This window comes from Phyllobates terribilis, unplaced genomic scaffold (genome assembly GCF_046119375.1).
Source record: "Phyllobates terribilis strain yellow unplaced genomic scaffold, ASM4611937v1 Scaffold_12__6_contigs__length_324123572, whole genome shotgun sequence".
In the NCBI taxonomy this organism is placed as follows: domain Eukaryota; kingdom Metazoa; phylum Chordata; class Amphibia; order Anura; family Dendrobatidae; genus Phyllobates; species Phyllobates terribilis.
The window spans coordinates 149,377,254-149,401,380 of record NW_027362772.1 but is presented as its reverse complement, the minus strand read 5'-3'; the positions used below and the strand labels follow the sequence as shown (position 1 = coordinate 149,401,380).

The following is a 24,127-nucleotide window of genomic DNA, read 5'->3' as shown; positions in this document are numbered from 1 at the left end:
CCTTCCACTTTTTAATTCCACAAGAATCATAGCCCCAAACAGGCTTGGACTGGCCCACAGGAGAACAAGAGAATCCCCCATGCAGGAGTGGGCCACCATCCTCTTATATGAGCAGTACTTGGCACAATACACTTGATTCACTATTCAGTGATGCAGAATCTTATTAATTTAACAATCAACTCAGTTTATTGCTATAGAAATTTGTGCATAAGGGTAAAGTCATATTTGCATGTAGCTGAAAAGTGGGGGCCCTGGAGTTGATTTTACTCGTGGTCCCTTGGCACCCCAGTCTGACACTGGACCTAAATCATGGTTTGAGATTCAAAGTCTCTTACTTCCATCTAAAGGGAACATTGGTTTTGGACACTATGTTGCTCAGTTTACTCAGGAATGGTTCATGTATTTTAAAACATAAGAGAACCAAGCAACAAAGTGCTTGGTGGTCATCTAATATTGAGACTTTGATGTTATTAAACTTAACTTTCTGTGCATAAACATTCATCTTGGAGCAGTCCTAACTCCAACCTAGAAGTTTCAGTGATGCAGCTTTCGGCTGATGAGAACAGAAGAAATACACAGGCATGTGATTTCCAATAATCTCCAGGGGGTTGTCGGAGTGTCCATATATTTTATGGCCTTCATGAATATAGGTGTTCTATACATAAATGTAGGCGGTTCATACATAAAAGCAAATTATCAGTAAAATACACTCCCTATGTCCACTAAGGTTACTCATACCACTCAAGGGTTCTTTGTTTCAATATGTTCCTGTGAGAGCTACCACACCTTATGAGATTTAGAAGGCCTGAAGACATTGACCTCTTCCTTACTCTAACATTCATCAGATTATAGTGATACACACTTGTCCCGGGGCCAGGATTTGCTCCCTTTGCTTCGGTCCGCTGCCTCCTGTTCTGCTCCAGGTTGCCCGGCATGTGACGACATCTCCCTAGGCCTTTTAAGGCTCGCTAGGGCACACGCCTATGTCTTCGAATTGTTGTTCTACATTTTAGTGTGTTACTCTCCTCCTCTTGTGCTCTTCTCCTCCTTCTATCCCTGCTGCCCTACTGACTTCACTGCAATCATCCCATGACTCCTGAAGGTGTATCATCTTTGCTTCCCACATATCAATCCTGCCAGCTGCACCAACGCTTGGGTCCCGTGTAGCCACCCAGACCAGGGGCTTAGTGGTCCACGTAAGGACTGTGAACATCCATGAGCAAACCATTATATGTAGACCTCCTTCTTGAAAGCTAGATAATAGTTGAATAATCAGTCTGTTGACTGTGTCATCAGTGTGCCACTTTATATCCATGTAATACTGCCATGAAAAGACTAAATAAACCCAACTACTAAGATCCTGTGAGCGAGTGTCCACGTCTGATGGGTGCCTTTATCACTGAACATAGATACATGCTATGTGAGACCCACAAAGTGAAGAAAAGTTAGTGGGAGCCCTCGATGGTCTTGACCAAGTGGACAGGGATCAATTACATTTCTCCTTCTTAAATTCGGCATAGACCATGAACATTATTATCAAAATGAGTCCGAGTCTAAACATGCCACCTTCTCAATGATAAGAGATCCCAACTGCATATAGAATATAGTGACATGCGAGAATAAAACATAATACAACCTTAAAATTTCACATGTTACAAAGACCAAGATAATGCTGCACATTCATATTGCTGAATATCTACGTGCACTTTCAGGTGGTAAGTCAGTGAAATGCTCTTTTTGCACAACATGATGACTCACCTGGATTTGTTCAAAAGGAACTTCAAAACTGAAAGACTCATTATAATAGGGATTCAGGGTATTTTTCTTAATAGTTGTCTTTTTCTTTTTGAGCCTCTTGCCATTTTGCATCAAATGAATTTTTACATATGGATCTAATAAAAAAAAATTAAAGAAAATGTTACGAAGAATCAATTGTAAAATAAATTTGTTATCGTGATATGTATTATGTCAGTTTTTTAGGAGGTTATCCATAGGACATGGCATAAATGTCCGATAGATGGAAGTTCCACTGATGGGATCTACACCATTCTCCAGAAAAGGGTCCCATCAATCATCGTCAAGATGGAAAGGCAGCTACAGTTTCATGGTTCTCTTTAGTCACGTGTATAGGATTTCTGAAAACTGCTGAGAGAGTGGCCAGTAATTTACAGAATTCCGATACAAATCAATGGAGAGAGCGGTGGGACAAGATGGGACAACCCCTTTAAAGTCAATGAGGGTCTGTCCTTGACCCTTTGGATCTGTCGTAACAGATCAATCACAGCATCATTGATCACATTATAATTCTTTGATGGACTGTGAAGGTTTTCGTTATAAAATGAGTTTCTTTATACCGATTTGTTTCAACATACCTGAAAGTCCTCCTACGTCCATCTTTTTCAGATTCTTGGCCTCCAAGACAATCACAGTAAGTTTCCCTGCTGTGGGCACATATCTCAGAGAGAAACAGATATCGCCCAACTTTTCTTGCTACAAGAAAAACAGAAAAAATTCCATGTGATAAAAATGACGGGAGTCATAGTAAAAAAAGGAAAAGAAGCTGAAAACATACAATAGGGCAAAGAAGATAGCAAAAAGAAAACTACTGAGCCATCTATGACACCCTATAGAGGGAACTGAGGAGATAATCATCGCCAGTCACCACCATCAAGATCAGTGACATTTCTCTGAGAGCTCAGATACAGAGGATAGTAAGCAGAGATAATGTTCTCTCAATGATGACTGAATGAGCTAAGATTTGCCTTTCATCTAGCGTCCCTGTCGTTATTCCAGTTTCTCAATGTTTTATGACTTCTGTATGAGGTGTTATATCAGTTGAGTATCTCCAGAAATGTCCTTCAATTAAGGAAAACTTAATATATAAGTTCACCTTTGGCAGTGCATAGTTACTTAAAGCGATTGTCCAATCTATAATTTTTTTTTCATATACTGTAACTTGTTGGGAAATTGAGGTAATAAAGGGATGATGTTACGCACCTGTCCCAGATCCGGGCTTTGCTTCCCACACCCCAGTCCGTTAGACTCTGTTGTCCACCATTTTGGGCTTAGAAGATGGCCCGGCATGATCCCACGTGATCATCTGCCTGGGCCTATTTAAAGCTCACCAAGACATACACCTGTCTTGGTGTTAAGACTTTAGCATTCCGGAGTCCTGTCTGTGGTCTTAGGACATCTTCTGTCTTCCTGCAGCTTCCAGTACCTCTTCTGCCTGTCTGCAGTACCTCTGCTACCTGTCTGCAATCTCCAGGAGGTCTCCTGTCAACCTGTGATTTCCATTACCTCTTCTACTTGTCTCCCGCATGCGTCACCTGCCTGCTCCACCCCTCGCCCATGGCCCGTGTGCCCACCTGGAACTTTGGCTTGGAGGATCCATCTCAGGTGAGCCTAACAGATGTCTTCATATCTTGACCAGAGTGGACAGCTTTTACAAACTGTTGTGCAGTACTTGAACTGTATTACAGTGACAACCCAAGGATATGAGTAAACATTGTGTAATGTCTGGTTTCTCCAGAGGTGGTGCTTCAGTAAAATTAAACACTTACTACCAGAATTTCCCATAGATTAAAACTGATCTCCCAGTAGGTCGTTTTGTGATTTATTTGTTGTCATGACACCTTTCTAACATGTATGGATTGTAACAAGTGGAGAACCCCTTTAAAGAGGAGTAATAACTGGATTTTTTATTTAACCACCTGAGTACTTCTTCCAATAATCACTTAACCACTGATTCTGGAACAGTTTTTCTTTTTTTTCTATGCTCCTCTGTTCCAACGTTATTATCCCTAGTAATAAAGAAGCAAATTTTCCCTTCAACCAACTGAGCTTATAACACAGAACTTCTCTGTGTGTGTGGCCATGTTTTGATTGGCCAGCTTCAGAGGGCAAAAAGCAAAAGGACCACAGAGAAGTTCCGTGGTATACACCCAGTTGGTTAAAGGGAAAATTTGCACCATTACTGGGGGACATACCGTAACTTTGGAATTGAGGGGCACAGAAGAAAAAGAAAAACTGTTCCAGAATCAGTGGAGGATCACCAATCTGAGGAGCTACTCAGTTTAAATGAAAAAAATCCAGTGAACGTTTCCCTTTAATTTTTAATATCCCAATTTTCTTACCAAAATTCTAAGCATTAGAGTCATCTTAAGAGATGAAACGATTGGGATCAGGAAAGATTTTCCAAAAACGTATTTTAGGAAAGTCTCTCCTTATTAGTGATGAGCGAGTAAGTTTTGTTAACTCTTTCGCCGAGTATGCTCGGCCGAGCACCGAGTATTTATAGCGTGCTCGGGCTTTAAGTTTTCGTCACTCCGTGAACATGATTTGCAACTGTTTGACAGATTTAATACATGTGAGGAATGCTGGAAAAACAGGCATTCCTCACATGCATTAAATCTGTCAAACAGTCGCAAATCATTTCACGGAGCAACGAAAACTTAAAGCCCGAGCACGCTATAAACACTCGGTGCTCGGCCGAGCATACTCGGAGAAAGGGTTAACAAAACATACTCGCTCATCACTACTCCTTATCCCATTGTCCAGGATCCATTTAGACCAGAGGTGTTAAACTCAAGGCCCGTGGGCCAAATATGGCCCACCATGTCATTCTCCGTGGCCCGCGAAGTCAATACAATACAATCGGTGGATGCAGTGATAGCAGTCAGCCTGTACAATCAGTGAATGCAGTGATAGCAGTCAGCCTGTACAATCGGTGAATGCAGTGATAGCAGTCAGCCTGCACAAATGGTGAATGCAGTGATAGCAGTCAGCCTGCACATAGGGTGAATGTAGTGATAGCAGTCAGCCTGTACAATCAGTAAATGCAGTGATAGCAGTCAGCCTGTACAATCGGTGAATGCAGTGATAGCAGTCAACCTGCACATACGGTGAATGCAGTGATAGCAGTCAGCCTGCACAAATGGTGAATGCAGTGATAGCAGTCAGCCTGTACAATCGGTGAATGTAGTGATAGCAGTTAGCCTGTACAAACGGTGAATGTAGTGATAGCAGTCAGCCTGTACAATCGGTGAATGTAGTGATAGCAGTCAGCCTGTACAATCGGTGAATGTAGTGATAGCAGTCAGCCTGCACAAACGGTGAATGCAGTGATAGCAGTCAGCCTGTACAATCGGTGAATGTAGTAATAGCAGTCAGCCTGTACAAACGGTTAATGCAGTGACAGCAGTCAGCCTGTACAAATAGTGAATACAGTGATAGCAGTCAGTCTGCACCAACGGTGAATGCAGTGATAGCAGTCAGCCTGCACCAACGGTGAATGCAGTGATAGCAGTCAGCCTGTACAATCAGTGAATGTAGTGATAGCAGTGAGCCTGCACAATCGGTGAATGCAGTGATAGCAGTCAGCCTGCACATATGGTGAATGCAGTGACAGCAGTCAGCCTGTACAATCAGTGAATGCAGTGATAGCAGTCAGCCTGTACAATCGGTAAATGCAGTGATAGCAGTCAGCCTGCACAAACGGTGAATGCAGTGATGGCAGTCAGCCTGCACCAACGGTGAATACAGTGATAGCAGTCAGCCTGTACAATCGGTGAATGTAGTGATAGCAGTCAGCCTACACAAACGGTAAATGCAGTGATAGCAGTCAGCCTGCACATACGGTGAATGCAGTGATAGCAGTCAGCCTGTACAATCGGAGAATGTAGTGATAGAAGTCAGCCTGTACAATCGGTGAATGTAGTGATAGCAGTCAGCCTGTACAATCGGTGAATGTAGTGATAGCAGTCAGCCTGCACATACGGTGAATGCAGTTATAGCAGTCAGCCTGCACGCAGTCAGCCTGCACAAACGGTGAATGCAGTGATAGCAGTCAGCCTGTACAATCGGTGAATGTAGTGATAGCAGTCAGCCTGTACAATCGGTGAATGTAGTGATAGCAGTCAGCCTGCACAAACGGTGAATGTAGTGATAGAAGTCAGCCTATACAATCGGTGAATGCAGTGATAGCAGTCAGCCTGCACATAAGGTGAATGTAGTGATAGCAGTCAGCCTGTACAATCGGTGAATGTAGTGATAGCAGTCAGCCTGTACAATCGGTGAATGTAGTGATAGCAGTCAGCCTGTACAATCGGTGAATGCAGTGATAGCAGTCAGCCTGCACAAATGGTAAATGCAGTGATAGCAGTCAGCCTGTACAATCGGTGAATGCAGTGATAGCAGTCAGCCTGTACAATTGGTGAATGCAGTGATAGCAGTCAGCCTGTACAAACGGTGAATGTAGTGATAGCAGACAGCCTGCACATACGGTGAATGCAGTGATAGCAGTCAGCCTGTGCAAACACTTAAATGCAGTGATAGCAGTCAGCCTGTTCAATCGGTGAATGTAGTGATAGCAGTCAGCCTGCACATATGGTGAATGCAATGATAGCAGTCAGCCTCCACATACGGTGAATGCAGTGATAGCAGTCAGCCTGCACAATCGGTGAATGCAGTGATAGCAGTCAGCCTGCACAATCGGTGTATGTAGTGATAGGAGTCAGCCTGCACAAACAGTGAATGCAGTGATAGCAGTCAGCCTGTACAATTGGTGAATGTAGTGATAGCAGTCAGCCTGTACAATCGGTGAATGCAGTGATAGCATTCAGCCTGTACAATCAGTGAATGTAATGATAGCAGTCAGCCTGTACAAACGGTAAATGCAGTGATAGCAGTCAGCCTGTACAATCGGTGAATGAAGTGATAGCAGTTAGCCTGTACAATCGGTGAATGTAGTGATAGCAGTCAGCCTGTACAATCGGTGAATGTAGTGATAGCAGTCAGCCTGTACAATCGGTGAATGTAGTGATAGCAGTCAGCCTGTACAAACGGTAAATGCAGTGATAGCAGTCAGCCTGTACAATCGGTGAATGAAGTGATAGCAGTCAGCCTGTAAAATTGGTGAATGTAGTGATAGCAGTCAGCCTGTACAATCGGTGAATGCAGTGATAGCATTCAGCCTGTACAATCGGTGAATGTAATGATAGCAGTCAGCCTGTACAAACGGTAAATACAGTGATAGCAGTCAGCCTGTACAATCGGTGAATGAAGTGATAGCAGTTAGCCTGTACAATCGGTGAATGTAGTGATAGCAGTCAGCCTGTACAATCGGTGAATGTAGTGATAGCAGTCAGCCTGTACAATCGGTGAATGTAGTGATAGCAGTCAGCCTGTACAAACGGCAAATGCAGTGATAGCAGTCAGCCTGTACAATCGGTGAATGAAGTGATAGCAGTCAGCCTGTACAATCAGTGAATGCAGTGATAGCAGTCAGCCTGTACAATCGGTAAATGCAGTGATAGCAGTCAGCCTGCACAAACGGTGAATGCAGTGATGGCAGTCAGCCTGCACCAACGGTGAATACAGTGATAGCAGTCAGCCTGTACAATCGGTGAATGTAGTGATAGCAGTCAGCCTACACAAACGGTAAATGCAGTGATAGCAGTCAGCCTGCACATACGGTGAATGCAGTGATAGCAGTCAGCCTGTACAATCGGAGAATGTAGTGATAGAAGTCAGCCTGTACAATCGGTGAATGTAGTGATAGCAGTCAGCCTGTACAATCGGTGAATGTAGTGATAGCAGTCAGCCTGTACAAACGGCAAATGCAGTGATAGCAGTCAGCCTGTACAATCGGTGAATGAAGTGATAGCAGTCAGCCTGTAAAATTGGTGAATGCAGTGATAGCAGTCAGCCTGTACAATCGGTGAATGTAGTGATAGCAGTCAGCCTGCACATACGGTGAATGCAGTGATAGCAGTCAGCCTGTACAATCGGTGAATGTAGTGATAGCAGTCAGCCTGCACATACGGTGAATGCAGTGAAAGCAGTCAGCCTATGCAATTGGTGAATACAGTGATAGCAGTCAGCCTGTACAATCGGTGAACTCTGAGGTTTGGCACAGCTCTTTTAGCTCTACTACCAAGAGACAGCTCTCTTAGCCCTACTACCCAGAGACAGCTCTCTTATCCCTACTACCCAGAGACAGCTGTCTTAGCCCTACTACCCAGGGACAGCTCTCTTAGCCCTACTACTCAGGGACAGCTCTCTTAGCCCTACTACCCAGGGACAGCTCTCTTAGCACTACTACCCAGGGACAGCTCTCTTTGCCTTACTACTCAGGGACAGCTCTCTTAGCCCTACTACCCAGGGACAGCTCTCTTAGCCCTACTACCCAGAGACAGTTCTCTTAGCCCTACTTCCCAGGGACAGCTCTCTTATCCCTACTACCCAGAGACAGCTGTCTTAGCCCTACTACCCAGAGACAGCTCTCTTAGCCCTACTACCCAGGGACAGCTGTCTTAGCCCTACTACTCAGGGACAGCTCTCTTAGCCCTACTACCCAGAGACAGTTCTCTTAGCTCTACTACCCAGGGACAGCACTCTTAACCCTACTACCCAGGGTCAACGCTCTTAGCCCTACAGCTTTCATGGTCCTACTACCCAGAAACAGCACTTTTAGCCCTACTTCCCAGAGACAGCTGTCTTAGCCTTACTCCCCAGAGACAGCTGTCTTAGCCCTAGTACCCAGAGACAGCTCTCTTAGCCCTACTACTCAGGGACAGCTCTCTTAGCCCTACTTCTCAGGGTCAGCGCTCTTAGCCCTACTGCCCATGGACAGCTTTCATGGTCCTACTACCCAGAAACAGCACTTTTAGCCCTACTTCCAAGGCACAGCTCTCTTAGCCCTACTATGCAGGCACAGCTCTGTTATAGCTTTACTACCCTGGGACAGCTCTCTTATAGCCCTATTGCCCAGGGACAGCTCTCTTATAGCCCTACTACCCAGGTACAGCTCTTTTAGCCCTACTACCCAGGGACAGCTCTCTTATCCCTACTACCCAGAGACAGCTGTCTTAACCCTACTACCCAGAGACAGCTCTCTTGTCCCTACTACCCAGAGACAGCTCTCTTAGCCCTGCTACCCAGGGACAGCTCTCTTAGCCCTACTACTTAGGGACAGCTCTCTTAGCCCTACTACCCAGGGACAGCTCTCTTAGCCCTACTACCCAGAGACAGTTCTCTTAGCCCTACTACCCAGGGACAGCTCTCTTAACCCTACTACCCAGGGTCAGCGCTCTTAGCCCTACTGCCCATGGACAGCTTTTATGGTCCTACTACCCAGAAGCAGCACTTTTAGCCCTACTTCCCAGAGACAGCTGTCTTAGCCCTACTACCCAGAGACAGCTGTCTTAGCCCTACTACCCAGAGACAGCTCTCTTAGCCTTACTACTCAGGGACAGCTCTCTTAGCCCTACTACCCAGGGACAGCTCTCTTAGCCCTACTACCCAGGGACAGCTCTCTTAACCCCACTACCCAGGGTCAGCGCTCTTAGCCCTACTGCCCATGGACAGCTTTTATGGTCCTACTACCCAGAAGCAGCACTTTTAGCCCTACTTCCCAGAGACAGCTGTCTTAGCCCTACTACCCAGAGACAGCTGTCTTAGCCCTACTACCCAGAGACAGCTCTCTTAGCCTTACTACTCAGGGACAGCTCTCTTAGCCCTACTACCCAGGGACAGCTCTCTTAGCCCTACTACCCAGGGACAGCTCTCTTAACCCTACTACCCAGGGTCAGCGCTCTTAGCCCTACTGCCCATGGACAGCTTTTATGGTCCTACTACCCAGAAGCAGCACTTTTAGCCCTACTTCCCAGAGACAGCTGTCTTAGCCCTACTACCCAGAGACAGCTGTCTTAGCCCTACTACCCAGAGACAGCTGTCTTAGCCCTAGTACCCAGAGACAGCTCTCTTAGCCCTACTACTCAGGGACAGCTCTCTTAGCCCTACTTCCCAGGGTCAGCGCTCTTAGCCCTACTGACCATGGACAGCTTTCATGGTCCTACTACCCAGAAACAGCACTTTTAGCCCTACTTCCAAGGCACAGCTCTCTTAGCTCTACTATGCAGGCACAGCTCTGTTATAGCTTTACTACCCTGGGACAGCTCTCTTATAGCCCTATTGCCCAGGGACAGCTCTTTTATAGCCCTGCTACCCAGGTACAGCTCTTTTAGCCCTACTACCCAGGGACAGCTCTCTTATCCCTACTACCCAGAGACAGCTGTCTTAACCCTACTACCCAGAGACAGCTCTCTTATCCCTACTACCCAGAGACAGCTCTCTTAGCCCTGCTACCCAGGGACAGCTCTCTTAGCCCTACTACTTAGGGACAGCTCTCTTAGCCCTACTACCCAGGGACAGCTCTCTTAGCCCTACTACCCAGAGACAGTTCTCTTAGCCCTACTACCCAGGGACAGCTCTCTTAACCCTACTACCCAGGGTCAGCGCTCTTAGCCCTACTGCCCATGGACAGCTTTTATGGTCCTACTACCCAGAAGCAGCACTTTTAGCCCTACTTCCCAGAGACAGCTGTCTTAGCCCTACTACCCAGAGACAGCTGTCTTAGCCCTACTACCCAGAGACAGCTCTCTTAGCCTTACTACTCAGGGACAGCTCTCTTAGCCCTACTACCCAGGGACAGCTCTCTTAACCCTACTACCCAGGGTCAGCGCTCTTAGCCCTACTGCCCATGGACAGCTTTTATGGTCCTACTACCCAGAAGCAGCACTTTTAGCCCTACTTCCCAGAGACAGCTGTCTTAGCCCTACTACCCAGAGACAGCTGTCTTAGCCCTACTACCCAGAGACAGCTGTCTTAGCCCTACTACCCAGAGACAGCTCTCTTAGCCTTACTACTCAGGGACAGCTCTCTTAGCCCTACTACCCAGGGACAGCTCTCTTAACCCTACTACCCAGGGTCAGCGCTCTTAGCCCTACTGCCCATGGACAGCTTTTATGGTCCTACTACCCAGAAGCAGCACTTTTAGCCCTACTTCCCAGAGACAGCTGTCTTAGCCCTACTACCCAGAGACAGCTGTCTTAGCCCTACTACCCAGAGACAGCTCTCTTAGCCTTACTACTCAGGGACAGCTCTCTTAGCCCTACTACCCAGGGACAGCTCTCTTAGCCCTACTACCCAGGGACAGCTCTCTTAACCCTACTACCCAGGGTCAGCGCTCTTAGCCCTACTGCCCATGGACAGCTTTTATGGTCCTACTACCCAGAAGCAGCACTTTTAGCCCTACTTCCCAGAGACAGCTGTCTTAGCCCTACTACCCAGAGACAGCTGTCTTAGCCCTACTACCCAGAGACAGCTCTCTTAGCCTTACTACTCAGGGACAGCTCTCTTAGCCCTACTACCCAGGGACAGCTCTCTTAGCCCTACTACCCAGGGACAGCTCTCTTAACCCTACTACCCAGGGTCAGCGCTCTTAGCCCTACTGCCCATGGACAGCTTTTATGGTCCTACTACCCAGAAGCAGCACTTTTAGCCCTACTTCCCAGAGACAGCTGTCTTAGCCCTACTACCCAGAGACAGCTGTCTTAGCCCTACTACCCAGAGACAGCTGTCTTAGCCCTAGTACCCAGAGACAGCTCTCTTAGCCCTACTACTCAGGGACAGCTCTCTTAGCCCTACTTCCCAGGGTCAGCGCTCTTAGCCCTACTGCCCATGGACAGCTTTCATGGTCCTACTACCCAGAAACAGCACTTTTAGCCCTACTTCCAAGGCACAGCTCTCTTAGCTCTACTATGCAGGCACAGCTCTGTTATAGCTTTACTACCCTGGGACAGCTCTCTTATAGCCCTATTGCCCAGGGACAGCTCTTTTATAGCCCTACTACCCAGGTACAGCTCTTTTAGCCCTACTACCCAGGGACAGCTCTCTTATCCCTACTACCCAGAGACAGCTGTCTTAACCCTACTACCCAGAGACAGCTCTCTTATCCCTACTACCCAGAGACAGCTCTCTTAGCCCTGCTACCCAGGGACAGCTCTCTTAGCCCTACTACTTAGGGACAGCTCTCTTAGCCCTACTACCCAGGGACAGCTCTCTTAGCCCTACTACCCAGAGACAGTTCTCTTAGCCCTACTACCCAGGGACAGCTCTCTTAACCCTACTACCCAGGGTCAGCGCTCTTAGCCCTACTGCCCATGGACAGCTTTTATGGTCCTACTACCCAGAAGCAGCACTTTTAGCTCTACTTCCCAGAGACAGCTGTCTTAGCCCTACTACCCAGAGACAGCTGTCTTAGCCCTACTACCCAGAGACAGCTATCTTAGCCTTACTACTCAGGGACAGCTCTCTTAGCCCTACTACCCAGGGACAGCTCTCTTAACCCTACTACCCAGGGTCAGCGCTCTTAGCCCTACTGCCCATGGACAGCTTTTATGGTCCTACTACCCAGAAGCAGCACTTTTACCCCTACTTCGCAGAGACAGCTGTCTTAGCCCTACTACCCAGAGACAACTGTCTTAGCCCTACTACCCAGAGACAGCTGTCTTAGCCCTACTACCCAGAGACAGCTCTCTTAGCCTTACTACTCAGGGACAGCTCTCTTAGCCCTACTATCCAGGGACAGCTCTCTTAACCCTACTACCCAGGGTCAGCGCTCTTAGCCCTACTGCCCATGGACAGCTTTTATGGTCCTACTACCCAGAAGCAGCACTTTTAGCCCTACTTCCCAGAGACAGCTGTCTTAGCCCTACTACCCAGAGACAGCTCTCTTAGCCTTACTACTCAGGGACAGCTCTCTTAGCCCTACTACCCAGGGACAGCTCTCTTAGCCCTACTACCCAGGGACAGCTCTCTTAACCCTACTACCCAGGGTCAGCGCTCTTAGCCCTACTGCCCATGGACAGCTTTTATGGTCCTACTACCCAGAAGCAGCACTTTTAGCCCTACTTCCCAGAGACAGCTGTCTTAGCCCTACTACCCAGAGACAGCTCTCTTAGCCTTACTACTCAGGGACAGCTCTCTTAGCCCTTCTACCCAAGTACAGCTCTCTTAACGCTACTACCCAGGGTCAGCGCTCTTAGCCCTACTGCCCATGGACAGCTTTCATGGTCCTACTACCCAGAAACAGCACTTTTAGCCCTACTTCCAAGGCACAGCTCTCTTAGCCCTACTATGCAGGCACAGCTCTGTTATAGCTTTACTACCCTGGGACAGCTCTCTTATAGCCCTATTGCCCAGGGACAGCTCTCTTATAGCCCTACTACCCAGGTACAGCTCTTTTAGCCCTACTACCATGGGACAGCTCTCTTATCCCTACTACCCAGAGACAGCTGTCTTAACCCTACTACCCAGAGACAGCTCTCTTATCCCTACTACCCAGAGACAGCTCTCTTAGCCCTGCTACCCAGGGACAGCTCTCTTAGCCCTACTACTTAGGGACAGCTCTCTTAGCCCTACTACCCAGGGACAGCTCTCTTAGCCCTACTACCCAGAGACAGTTCTCTTAGCCCTACTACCCAGGGACAGCTCTCTTAACCCTACTACCCAGGGTCAGCGCTCTTAGCCCTACTGCCCATGGACAGCTTTTATGGTCCTACTACCCAGAAGCAGCACTTTTAGCCCTACTTCCCAGAGACAGCTGTCTTAGCCCTACTACCCAGAGACAGCTGTCTTAGCCCTACTACCCAGAGACAGCTCTCTTAGCCTTACTACTCAGGGACAGCTCTCTTAGCCCTTCTACCCAAGTACAGCTCTCTTAACCCTACTACCCAGGGTCAGCGCTCTTAGCCCTACTGCCCATGGACAGCTTTCATGGTCCTACTACCCAGAAACAGCACTTTTAGCCCTACTTCCAAGGCACAGCTCTCTTAGCCCTACTATGCAGGCACAGCTCTGTTATAGCTTTACTACCCTGGGACAGCTCTCTTATAGCCCTATTGCCCAGGGACAGCTCTCTTATAGCCCTACTACCCAGGTACAGCTCTTTTAGCCCTACTACCATGGGACAGCTCTCTTATCCCTACTACCCAGAGACAGCTGTCTTAACCCTACTACCCAGAGACAGCTCTCTTATCCCTACTACCCAGAGACAGCTCTCTTAGCCCTGCTACCCAGGGACAGCTCTCTTAGCCCTACTACTTAGGGACAGCTCTCTTAGCCCTACTACCCAGGGACAGCTCTCTTAGCCCTACTACCCAGAGACAGTTCTCTTAGCCCTACTACCCAGGGACAGCTCTCTTAACCCTACTACCCAGGGTCAGCGCTCTTAGCCCTACTGCCCATGGACAGCTTTTATGGTCCTACTACCCAGAAGCAGCATTTTTAGCCCTACTTCCCAGAGACAGCTGTCTTAGCCCTACTACCCAGAGACAGCTGTCTTAGCCCTACTACCCAGAGACAGCTCTCTTAGCCTTACTACTCAGGGACAGCTCTCTTAGCCCTACTACCCAGGGACAGCTCTCTTAGCCCTACTACCCAGGGACAGCTCTCTTAACCCTACTACCCAGGGTCAGCGCTCTTAGCCCTACTGCCCATGGACAGCTTTTATGGTCCTACTACCCAGAAGCAGCACTTTTAGCCCTACTTCCCAGAGACAGCTGTCTTAGCCCTACTACCCAGAGACAGCTGTCTTAGCCCTACTACCCAGAGACAGCTCTCTTAGCCTTACTACTCAGGGACAGCTCTCTTAGCCCTACTACCCAGGGACAGCTCTCTTAGCCCTACTACCCAGGGACAGCTCTCTTAACCCTACTTCCCAGGGTCAGCGCTCTTAGCCCTACTGCCCATGAACAGCTTTTATGGTCCTACTACCCAGAAGCAGCACTTTTAGCCCTACTTCCCAGAGACAGCTGTCTTAGCCCTACTACCCAGAGACAGCTGTCTTAGCCCTTCTACCCAGAGACAGCTCTCTTAGCTTTACTACTCAGGGACAGCTCTCTTAGCCCTACTACCCAGGGACAGCTCTCTTAGCCCTACTACCCAGGGACAGCTCTCTTATCCCTACTACCCAGGGTCAGCGCTCTTAGCCCTACTGCCCATGGACAGCTTTTATGGTCCTACTACCCAGAAGCAGCACTTTTAGCCCTACTTCCCAGAGACAGCTGTCTTAGCCCTACTACCCAGAGACAGCTGTCTTATCCCTACTACCCAGAGACAGCTCTCTTAGCCTTACTACTCAGGGACAGCTCTCTTAGCCCTTCTACCCAGGGACAGCTCTCTTAACCCTACTACCCAGGGTCAGCGCTCTTAGCCCTACTGCCCATGGACAGCTTTCATGGTCCTACTACCCAGAAACAGCACTTTTAGCCCTACTTCCCAGGGACAGCTCTCTTAGCCCTACTATGCAGGCACAGCTCTGTTATAGCTTTACTACCCTGGGACAGCTCTCTTATAGCCTTATTGCCCAGGGACAGCTCTCTGATAGCCCTACTACCCAGGGACAGCTCTTTTAGCCCTACTACCCAGGGACAGCTCTCTTATAGCCCTACTATGCAAGTACAGCTCTCTTATAGCCCCTGGCCAGTCCATGCATTGCGGTCCGTGCTCGTACATCTGCATGAGCCCTTACAATTATAAGCGGCCCTTTTAAGGCAACCATAATGTGAATGTGGCCCTCTGTGAAAATTAGTTTGACACCCTTGATTTAGGCAAATGACTTTTCTACACACAATATGCTAATCTAGATATAGCTAACATCTGCAAATGAGTGAAATGGTAATGCTGCCATATTCTAAAGATTTTCTTTTCTTTTGTGACTTGTAGAATTTTCCAGAACCCAGACAATATTGAAATTGCATCAGGATGTGCATCGTTTTCTTGATAATAAGTTATTTCCCAGGAGAAAATGAATGGCAGAGGATAATCTTCATTTCCAGGTGCCAAGAAAGCTTTTTTTTGTTATGTATTTAATAGCCTATGCAGCATTTATCAATGACAATACAGAAAGGCAAAGCTGAAAATCAGATTTTTATTTAAAGAACTCAAATTCTCAAAACATACCCCCGACAGCCATATAACCAATCATGATCTGTTACAGATAGGATGCTCACCAATTAACATCATGCAAGCCATAATTACCCAAATGTCTTGTTGTAGTCTTAAAATATATCTCTATAACCAATTTATTATTGGAAAAACATTAAAATGTCTCCTATTCCATCGCTGCAGCCCTATAAACAAAAACCGGTGAGGAGCAGTGGAGACGCAGAGCTGGGGTGACCAGGGCAGGAACAGGTCAATGTTTATTTTGTTATTATAAAGCATTGCCTCACCGTGGAGCAATTTTGTGTAAAAAAGGACAACCCTTTTAATAGCAAAAAAGTGAAAATCAATTCTACAAATGCATTATACACACAAAGAACAATGACTTTTTGGTAAAGGATTCTTTTTAAATGTCAGCAGATCAATGGGCATTTGTTGTAGACTTATAGTACTTGTTTGTAAAATGATCCGTCTGATTCATTTCAGCAATGGAGAGAAAATGATGATGCAAGCTGTGTTTTTCTATTCTTTAGGGAATATACATGTTTTCTTGTAAGGCGCAAAAATAACTCTTAACAAGCCACACAGTCAAAATAATGCTGCACACACACTACTGGGACACAAGATGTAATGTTCATTTTCTAAAGGACTTTTCACCTTAAAATCAAAATTAAAGAAGTTTGACACTTTCTAAAATACCATTAACTGTACTGTTAGGAAACAGAAAACTCGAAATCGCCTCAATCCCAACTGCAGTTGTTAAAAGGAATGTGTTGTCAGAAAATCACCTATTCTTTCAATCAGAATTTTGCATTATATGTATTTATAAAATTATTTAACAACTTTTTTCTTCAATATTACTAGATTTATTTGTAATTTTCATACTGGTCACTAGGACTATTTTAGAATAATACATCTTGTCCTTTCAGAAAGAGTTTTCAGCAGGCTCCTTATCATCAGAGACAGGGTTACAATGACAGGCAACACCTCTATGCATAGCTGTTCCACCAATCACAATTGCCGATGTCACAGCTCCTCCTCTCTTCACAACGATCTTTGTACATGCTCATTAGATGCTTCAATACAAAACATAGGATCAGAGTCTGAGAATTGTGGCTATGTACATGAGTTGTTTCCTGAAAAAAACTGGACGTTACAGTCTAAAAAATCCCAACAACCAGTGTGAGAATTCCAAGATTTCACATTTTTTATCTTTAATAAAGAATGTGAAAAAATGGACTAATACTAAAAAAATAAATAAAAAAAAATATAGATTGATGGGAAAAAAATTGCCAAAATTAAAAAAAAAATAAATCTGACTTAAACAAGCAAGTTATTTTTTGCTTACACATTTTCTTTAAGTTTAAGCCCAGTTTTTGCCTAAGGGATACAATGCTGGAATCGACAATCTGTGCGTTCATAGCTCTAGCTGATTTACCATAGCAAACTTGGGGGGCTGCAGTTCATGGCATTTTATAAATTTCAGTATGGGGTGGCCAACCCCACCAAGATAAAAAATCCAAATGTCCACTTTTCACACACCAGTACCACCTGTGATATAACTCGTAGCCATTATAGTAGATAGGGATGGTCATCAGTCCAAGTCTTTTTGCTTTTCTTTGCAAAAGTTGACATAGTGACTAAGCACTTATGAAAATATAATCCAGGCACTGATGGAAATAGTTCTATTTCTCCAAACCAGCCTTAGATTGGGATTCTTTAAACCCTCCAAAAAATATATATTTGTAGGGTCTTTGCAATATCTATATGGAGCACATGTTCTTTTCATTTCATTGTACACTTTGTTATGCTCACTATAAACACAATGTGATTAATATTGTGTGATGTTATTTATATGACAGTAATGACAAGTGAATTAGAACAAAAATGGTCTCCTCAACTGTATGTGGTCCATGCCCAGAAGAATGACAAATGTCAAAAATATAAGTAAATCATTTCGGCACTGAATATACACAGCGCGGCTAGTCCCACATCCATGCTACTTTATCCATATTTTGGCCTTCATATGAAACAGATAACCTGGATAACGGCCTAGACAGCCGAAACGTTGGTTATTATCCGTTTAATTGGTCGGAGACTAATAAAACATCACTTGAGCAATCAGTTATCATTTTTGCTATTCAGTACCGAAGTGATTTACTTATAGTAATGACAAGTGAGATCAGTTCACAGTTATTCTCACATTTTGCACCCTTACGTCATTTCCTTTAAAGCTTCCCACATTATCAACTCTCAGTATCCTCAGGATTGGATGGAAATTCTGGTGCACTCACTCCAACATCACATTTATTCGCCTCCTCATCACTCATAGGGTCCATGCTTGCAGTTCAGTTCTTAGACCTCCTCGGCCCAGGAGATCACTGCTCCTCAAATGTCTCAGCCACACACTGACTCACTTCCTGCTTCCAGCCCTCATTTAAATCTATTGTGTTACATTCCATCTAATGGCAGAGTTCAATATATTTATTTACTTATTTATTATGCTTGCCTATATAGCACCAACATATTATACAGCACTTTACAGACATCATCACTGTCCACATTTGGGCTCACAATCTAGATTCCCTATCAGTATGTCTTTGGAGTGTTGGACAAAACTAAAGTACCCGGAGGAAACCCACTCAAACATGGGGAGAACAAACAAACTCCTTGCAGATGTGCTTGGTGGAATTTGAACCCAGGACCCCAGCGCTGTAAATCAACAGTGCTAACCACTGAGCCACCATAAAAGAAAGACTACAAAATACATTTAATTTAGAATGTACATTTACACAAGTGACAAGGGAACAAGAATGCCACATCTGGTGCACTTTCATTCAAATGCATAAGCAGCTTTGTTATTTAGTATTTTTGGAATGCATACTGACAATGCTCATAGATTTCATTCCAATTTGAAAGAATATATTATTTAATATCACCCCTGTATGTCACATCTCCACCAGGACCTGCTCCTGCGATGTCTGCTTCTGTCACCAGGTGCCACCATATTCATTCTGCTGGCGGCGTTGGTGATAAAAGGGATGTTGGAACCAGAATCTCTGGGGTGCAGACTCTGTGCAGCCACTGAGGTTAGGGTGGCTGGAACTTGCAGTGCTGTCCAGTCTGACAGTGTGAGTGTGTGCTGTCCAGCTGAAGTTATCAGCTTCTTGCTTCAGCCAACCGGAAAGCACCACACCCTACTAGAGCTTATAGCTAATTGCTGGAAGCTGCCAGATATAGCTTTGTGCTCCTCTAAGGGTTAATCACAGTTTACTGTATTGTTGAAGATTTGTGATGTAATATACGATTTGGCCAGTAGAGTGCAGATGAGAGGCCGAGTTGCAGCGCCGGGGTTTGGCAGTTGGTGACAGTTGCTAGGGGAGTTGAAGGACTGGGTGGAGCTATGCATCGTTAAAAATAAAGTCTGGATAGAGCGGTGCGACCCTGGATCTATTTTTGTTGACTCTGGGACGTGTTATTTGGCTTGACATGAACCGACTAGGAGAGGACGACCAAGGACACAGCATCTTGGGCTAGGCAATTTGAGGCTCTATCTCAAAAGACTTCGAGAAGCCCTGCTTTTGCTCCTTTGCTGACCTCTTGGTTTTGACCCGGCTACCTGACCATTCCAACCAGCCTGCACCACTGTACAGCAGCATATTCCGTGACCCCAGCTCAGTGGCCCCTGTTTATGTCCAGATCCCTGTACAGGGGTTAAAGAGTGAAGGCCAGGGCAACCCCTGGGATTTGGTAAGCAGAGTGGCTTGCACTAAGCCTGTCTGTAGGCGACCACTGACAGAGTCTCATAACACCACAGTGGTTGTGTTATAACACAATATTGTCTTTTGTTCATTTGGTAAAATAAAATATCATTGTTATGGTTAATCTTTTATATCTTGCTTTAATAATTATATTTTAAGCAATTAATATCTATATGTCTAATTTTAATATTTCTTTGGTTTTGTATGCTCATTACAAGCTTTGTTGGTAAAAGTAACAGAACAGGATATTGGTTTTCTGATAAGCTGTTGTAGACTGTTGGGATCTGTTTTAGGCCAGAAGTCATAGAATCATAGAATGGTAGAGTTGGAAAGGGACCTCCTGGGTCATCTGGTCCAACCCCCTGCTCAAAGCAGGATTCACTAAATCATCTCAGACAGATGTCTGTCCAGCCTCTGTTTGAAGACGTCCATTGAAGGGGAACTCACCACCTCTCGTGGCAGCCTGTTCCACTCATTAATCACCCTAACTGTCAAAAAGTTTTTTCTAATATCTAATCTGTGTCTCCTCCCATTTAGTTTCATCCCATTGCTTCTAGTCTTTCCTTGTGCAAATGAGAATAAAGATGATCCTTCTACAATGTGACAGCCCTTGACATATTTGTAGACAGCTATTAAGTCTCCTCTCAGTCTTCTTTTTTGCAAGCTAAACATTCCCAAATCCTGCAACCGTTCCTCATAGGACATGGTTTGCAGACCAGTCACCATTCTGGTCGCTCTTCTCTGAACTTGCTCCAGTTTGTCTATGTCTTTTTTAAAATGTGGTGCCCAAAACTGTACACAGTATTCCAGATGAGGTCTGACCAAAGAGGAGTAAAGACCGATAATGACTTCACGTGATCTAGACTGTATGCTTCTGTTAATACATCCCAGAATTGTATTTGCCTTTTTTGCTGCTGCATCACACTGTTGACTCATGTTCAGTCTATGATCTATTAGTATACCTAAGTCTTTTTCACATGTACTGTTGCTTAGCTCTATTCCTCCCATTCTGTATATGCTTTTTTCATTTTTATTGCCCAGATGTAGTACTTTGCATTTTTCCCTGTTAAAAACCATTCTGTTGGTTGCTGCCCACTGCTCCAGTTTATTTAGGTCTTTTTGAATCCTCTCTCTCTCTTCTCTAGTATTAGCTATTCCTCCTAGCTTTGTGTCATCAGCAAATTTAATCAGTTTACCCTCAATTCCTTCATCTAAATCATTGATAAAGATGTTGAACAATACAGGTCCCAGGACGGAGCCCTGTGGTACCCCACTTGAGACATTCATCCAGCTGGATGTGAAGCCATTTACAACCACCCTTTGAGTCCGATCACTAAGCCAGTTATGAATCCACCTAACAGTTGCCTGGTCCATTGCATACTTGGTCATTTTTTCAATAAGGATGGTGTGAGATACTTTGTCAAATGCTTTGCTGAAGTCAAGATATACTATATCTACAGCATTTCCCTGATCCACCCAGTCAGTGATTCTGTCATAGAAGAAAATTAAGTTAGTCTGACATGACTTGTTAGTTACAAACCCATGCTGACTCTGGTTAATCACTTCATTCTTATCCAGGTACTTACATACATGTTGTTTAATAATTTGTTCAAAGATCTTTCCTGGTATAGAAGTCAGACTCACCGGCCTATAGTTCCCTGGGTCCACCTTCTTCCCCTTTTTGAAAATAGGAACAACATTTGATCTTCTCCAGTCTTCTGGGACTTCTCCTGTTCTCCAAGAATTTTCAAAGATTATGGAGAGTGGTTCTAAAATTTCTTCTACGATCTCCTTCAGTACTCTGGGGTGTAATTCATCTGGACCTGGAGACTTGAACTCATTTATGTTAGCTAAATATTCCCTCACAATCTTTCTGTTTACAGATAACTTGGATTCCTCTATTCCTTTAAAAGGACAGTGAAGATCAGTTGATGTTACATTTTCTTTCTGAGAGAAAACAGATGCAAAATAGGAATTAAAAAGTTCGGCCTGCTCAACATCCTCTCTTACCATTTCTCCATTTTCATCCTGTAAAAATCCTATAGCATCTTTGACTTTTCTTTTACTTTTGACATACCCCCAAAATCCTTTTTTATTGCTTTTGACATCTCTTGCAAGCCTTAATTCATTGTCAGCTTTAGCTAACCTGATACGTGCCCTGCAGGATCTGCAGACTGCATTATAATCTTCTTTAGATATGCCTCCCTCTTTCCATTTAATAAACATTTCTTTCTTTCTTTTTAGCATGTGTTTAAGTTCTGTGTTCATCCATCCTGGTTTCCTTAAATGCTTCCCATTCTTCCTACTTTTCGGGATTGTTAACGATTGTGCTTTGAGAATCTCATTTTTAAAAATTTCCCATCCTTCCTGGACATTTTTGTCCTTAAGGACATCCAGCCATTGGATCCCTCCTATTCTCTTTCTGAGTCTCTTAAAATCTGCCTTTCTAAAATCTAACCTTGAAGTTTGAGTCTTCACATGTCTTCCTCCTCTAGTTATCCAAAATTCTATAATAGCATGATCGCTGCCTCCTAGGGTCCCAGCCACCTTTACCTCCTCAACCATTTCCTCCCTGTTTATAAGGATTAGATCCAAAGTAGCAGATCCCCTTGTTTTCTCCCCTACCTTTTGGAAGATAAAGTTGTCAGCAAGAGAGGATAAGAATTTGCTTGACCTGTTAGTTTTACTTGAGAGAGATTCCCAACAAATGTCTGGATAGTTGAAATCTCCCATGACCACTACGTCATATTTTTTGGAGAACTTGGTCATTTGATACATAAAGAGTTCATCCATATCTTCAGCTTGCCCAGGTGGCCTGTAGTAAATGCCTACAATGGTGTCCTTTCCGTTGTTCTCTCCTTGTCAGTTAGCTTTTTTTTGTAACTTATATATCCTTTTGTGATAATGGGCAGCACGGTGGCTCAGTGGATAGCCCTGCAACCTTGCAGTGATGGGGTCCTAGGTTCACATCCCACCAAGGACAACATCTGAAAGGAGTTTGTATGTTCTCCACGTGTTTGCGTGGGTTTCCTCTGGGTTCTCCAGTTTCCTCCCACACTCCAAAGACATCCTGATATGGAATGTAGATTGTGAGCCCCAATGAGGACAGTGATGATAATGTCTGTAAATTGTCTGACTTGTAAAAGCACTGCGGAATATGTTGGCGCTATTTAAATAAAAAGAATATTATTAAGATTATATTAATGTACTGCAACTTCTTTTTCTGAAGACAATAAAAACCCCATGCATTTGAGGATGGATCAGACAAACTTCACACACAGACGGACCCCTGTGTATGCTTTATCTACGATTGGTGGCCATCCTGATTGGGTCAACACTGGAAATATGCAAGACCCATTGTCTCTTCTAAAGCGCTCCCTAAAGAAGGCTTTCCACAACATCATAATGTTCAACCTCCTGACTCCTTCAGTGGAATGAAAATCCTTCCTGGCAAATGGTTACCAATTGTTCCCCATAGGAGGAAACAGACCACTCTATAAATCTAGTAAATCTGAAGATATTCTTTTCTGATTCTTTGACCAACTGATTGACAACTGGAATCATGAGGCAAAGATTAGCTCTTTTGGGGTAGGATCATACATTGTGGTTGTGCTTGTGTCCTTTCCCTTTGTCCATTCCCATCTATCAGTTGAACTGAATGGACATTTGTCTTAACTATGCAACTATGTAGTAATTTATAATTTTTGAGTCTTTCAATTTCACAATTTTTCATTGGGAGACTCCATATTTTTTTTATCAACCTGTTTTCCTTGAACCCTTTCCACAATATTCTGCCTAAAACTTTATTCTATTATTAACATTTGACCTCCAATAATACGTTTTTGGGGGCGTGTGTTTGTTAATATTATACTTTAATTATGAATGAAAACCATCATCTTTATTTACCCGTGGATAATTTTGGCTTTGTTCTGTAGCCTGTACCAAGCTCGATATTTCCTATTGTGTTATAAGAGACTATGGTAATTGGTTGTATTTATTAGGTTTTTTGAGCAGGCAAAATTCTTGCATGTGGTCATTGGATAATCCTCAGGCGTGACACGAGGCAGAAGAATGTGTTTTGTGAATTGATCCTTTACGGTTTTTACAAGCTCCAGTACTTCTTGGACAATGTTACTGGTTACACAGCGTGTATCTCCATGGTGCTAATTCATGATGTGTTCAGTAACAGATTAATCTCTAAGGATTTATGGACACCATATTTACCTGATTTTACACCTCCAGATTATTTTCAGTGGGAGCTATGCTAGAAACGATTTTCATGCTATTCTTGAATAGAATCAGCAGTGTTTCTATGTTTCTGATGCCAACAAGATAAAATGTGAAAATGTCTCGAAGCGTTTTGGGGGCTAAATCCAATATCTTTTGGAACAGGTGAGACTACATCTGTATTTCCTAGGTGACAGGTTCACCTGTACATTAAAGGGAACCTGTTACATTAGAAACTGCAATTTACATGTAGATATGGGGTTAATCCGCAGGTAAATAGAGCTACAATGCTGCCTGGCCATCTTGGTGAAAATGCAATTAGCGGGAGAAAATGAACTTATTTCCTCCCA

The 24,127-nt window shown here is 44.7% G+C and overlaps 1 protein-coding gene across 4 annotated transcripts in view; it reads right to left on the bottom strand.

Annotated features, from left to right (window-relative positions):
• Nucleotides 1-24,127, bottom strand: part of SYT5 (synaptotagmin 5) — a 432,097-nt gene that overhangs the window by 15,816 nt on the left and 392,154 nt on the right. For all 4 annotated transcript variants that reach the window (XM_073656362.1, XM_073656363.1, XM_073656364.1 and 1 more), the window contains exons 7-8: nucleotides 2,373-2,490; nucleotides 1,759-1,892 (exon numbers count right to left, since the gene is read on the bottom strand). In XM_073656362.1, the coding sequence (XP_073512463.1) occupies nucleotides 1,759-1,892; nucleotides 2,373-2,490 (252 nt within the window). The remainder of the gene's footprint in view (nucleotides 1-1,758; nucleotides 1,893-2,372; nucleotides 2,491-24,127) is intronic.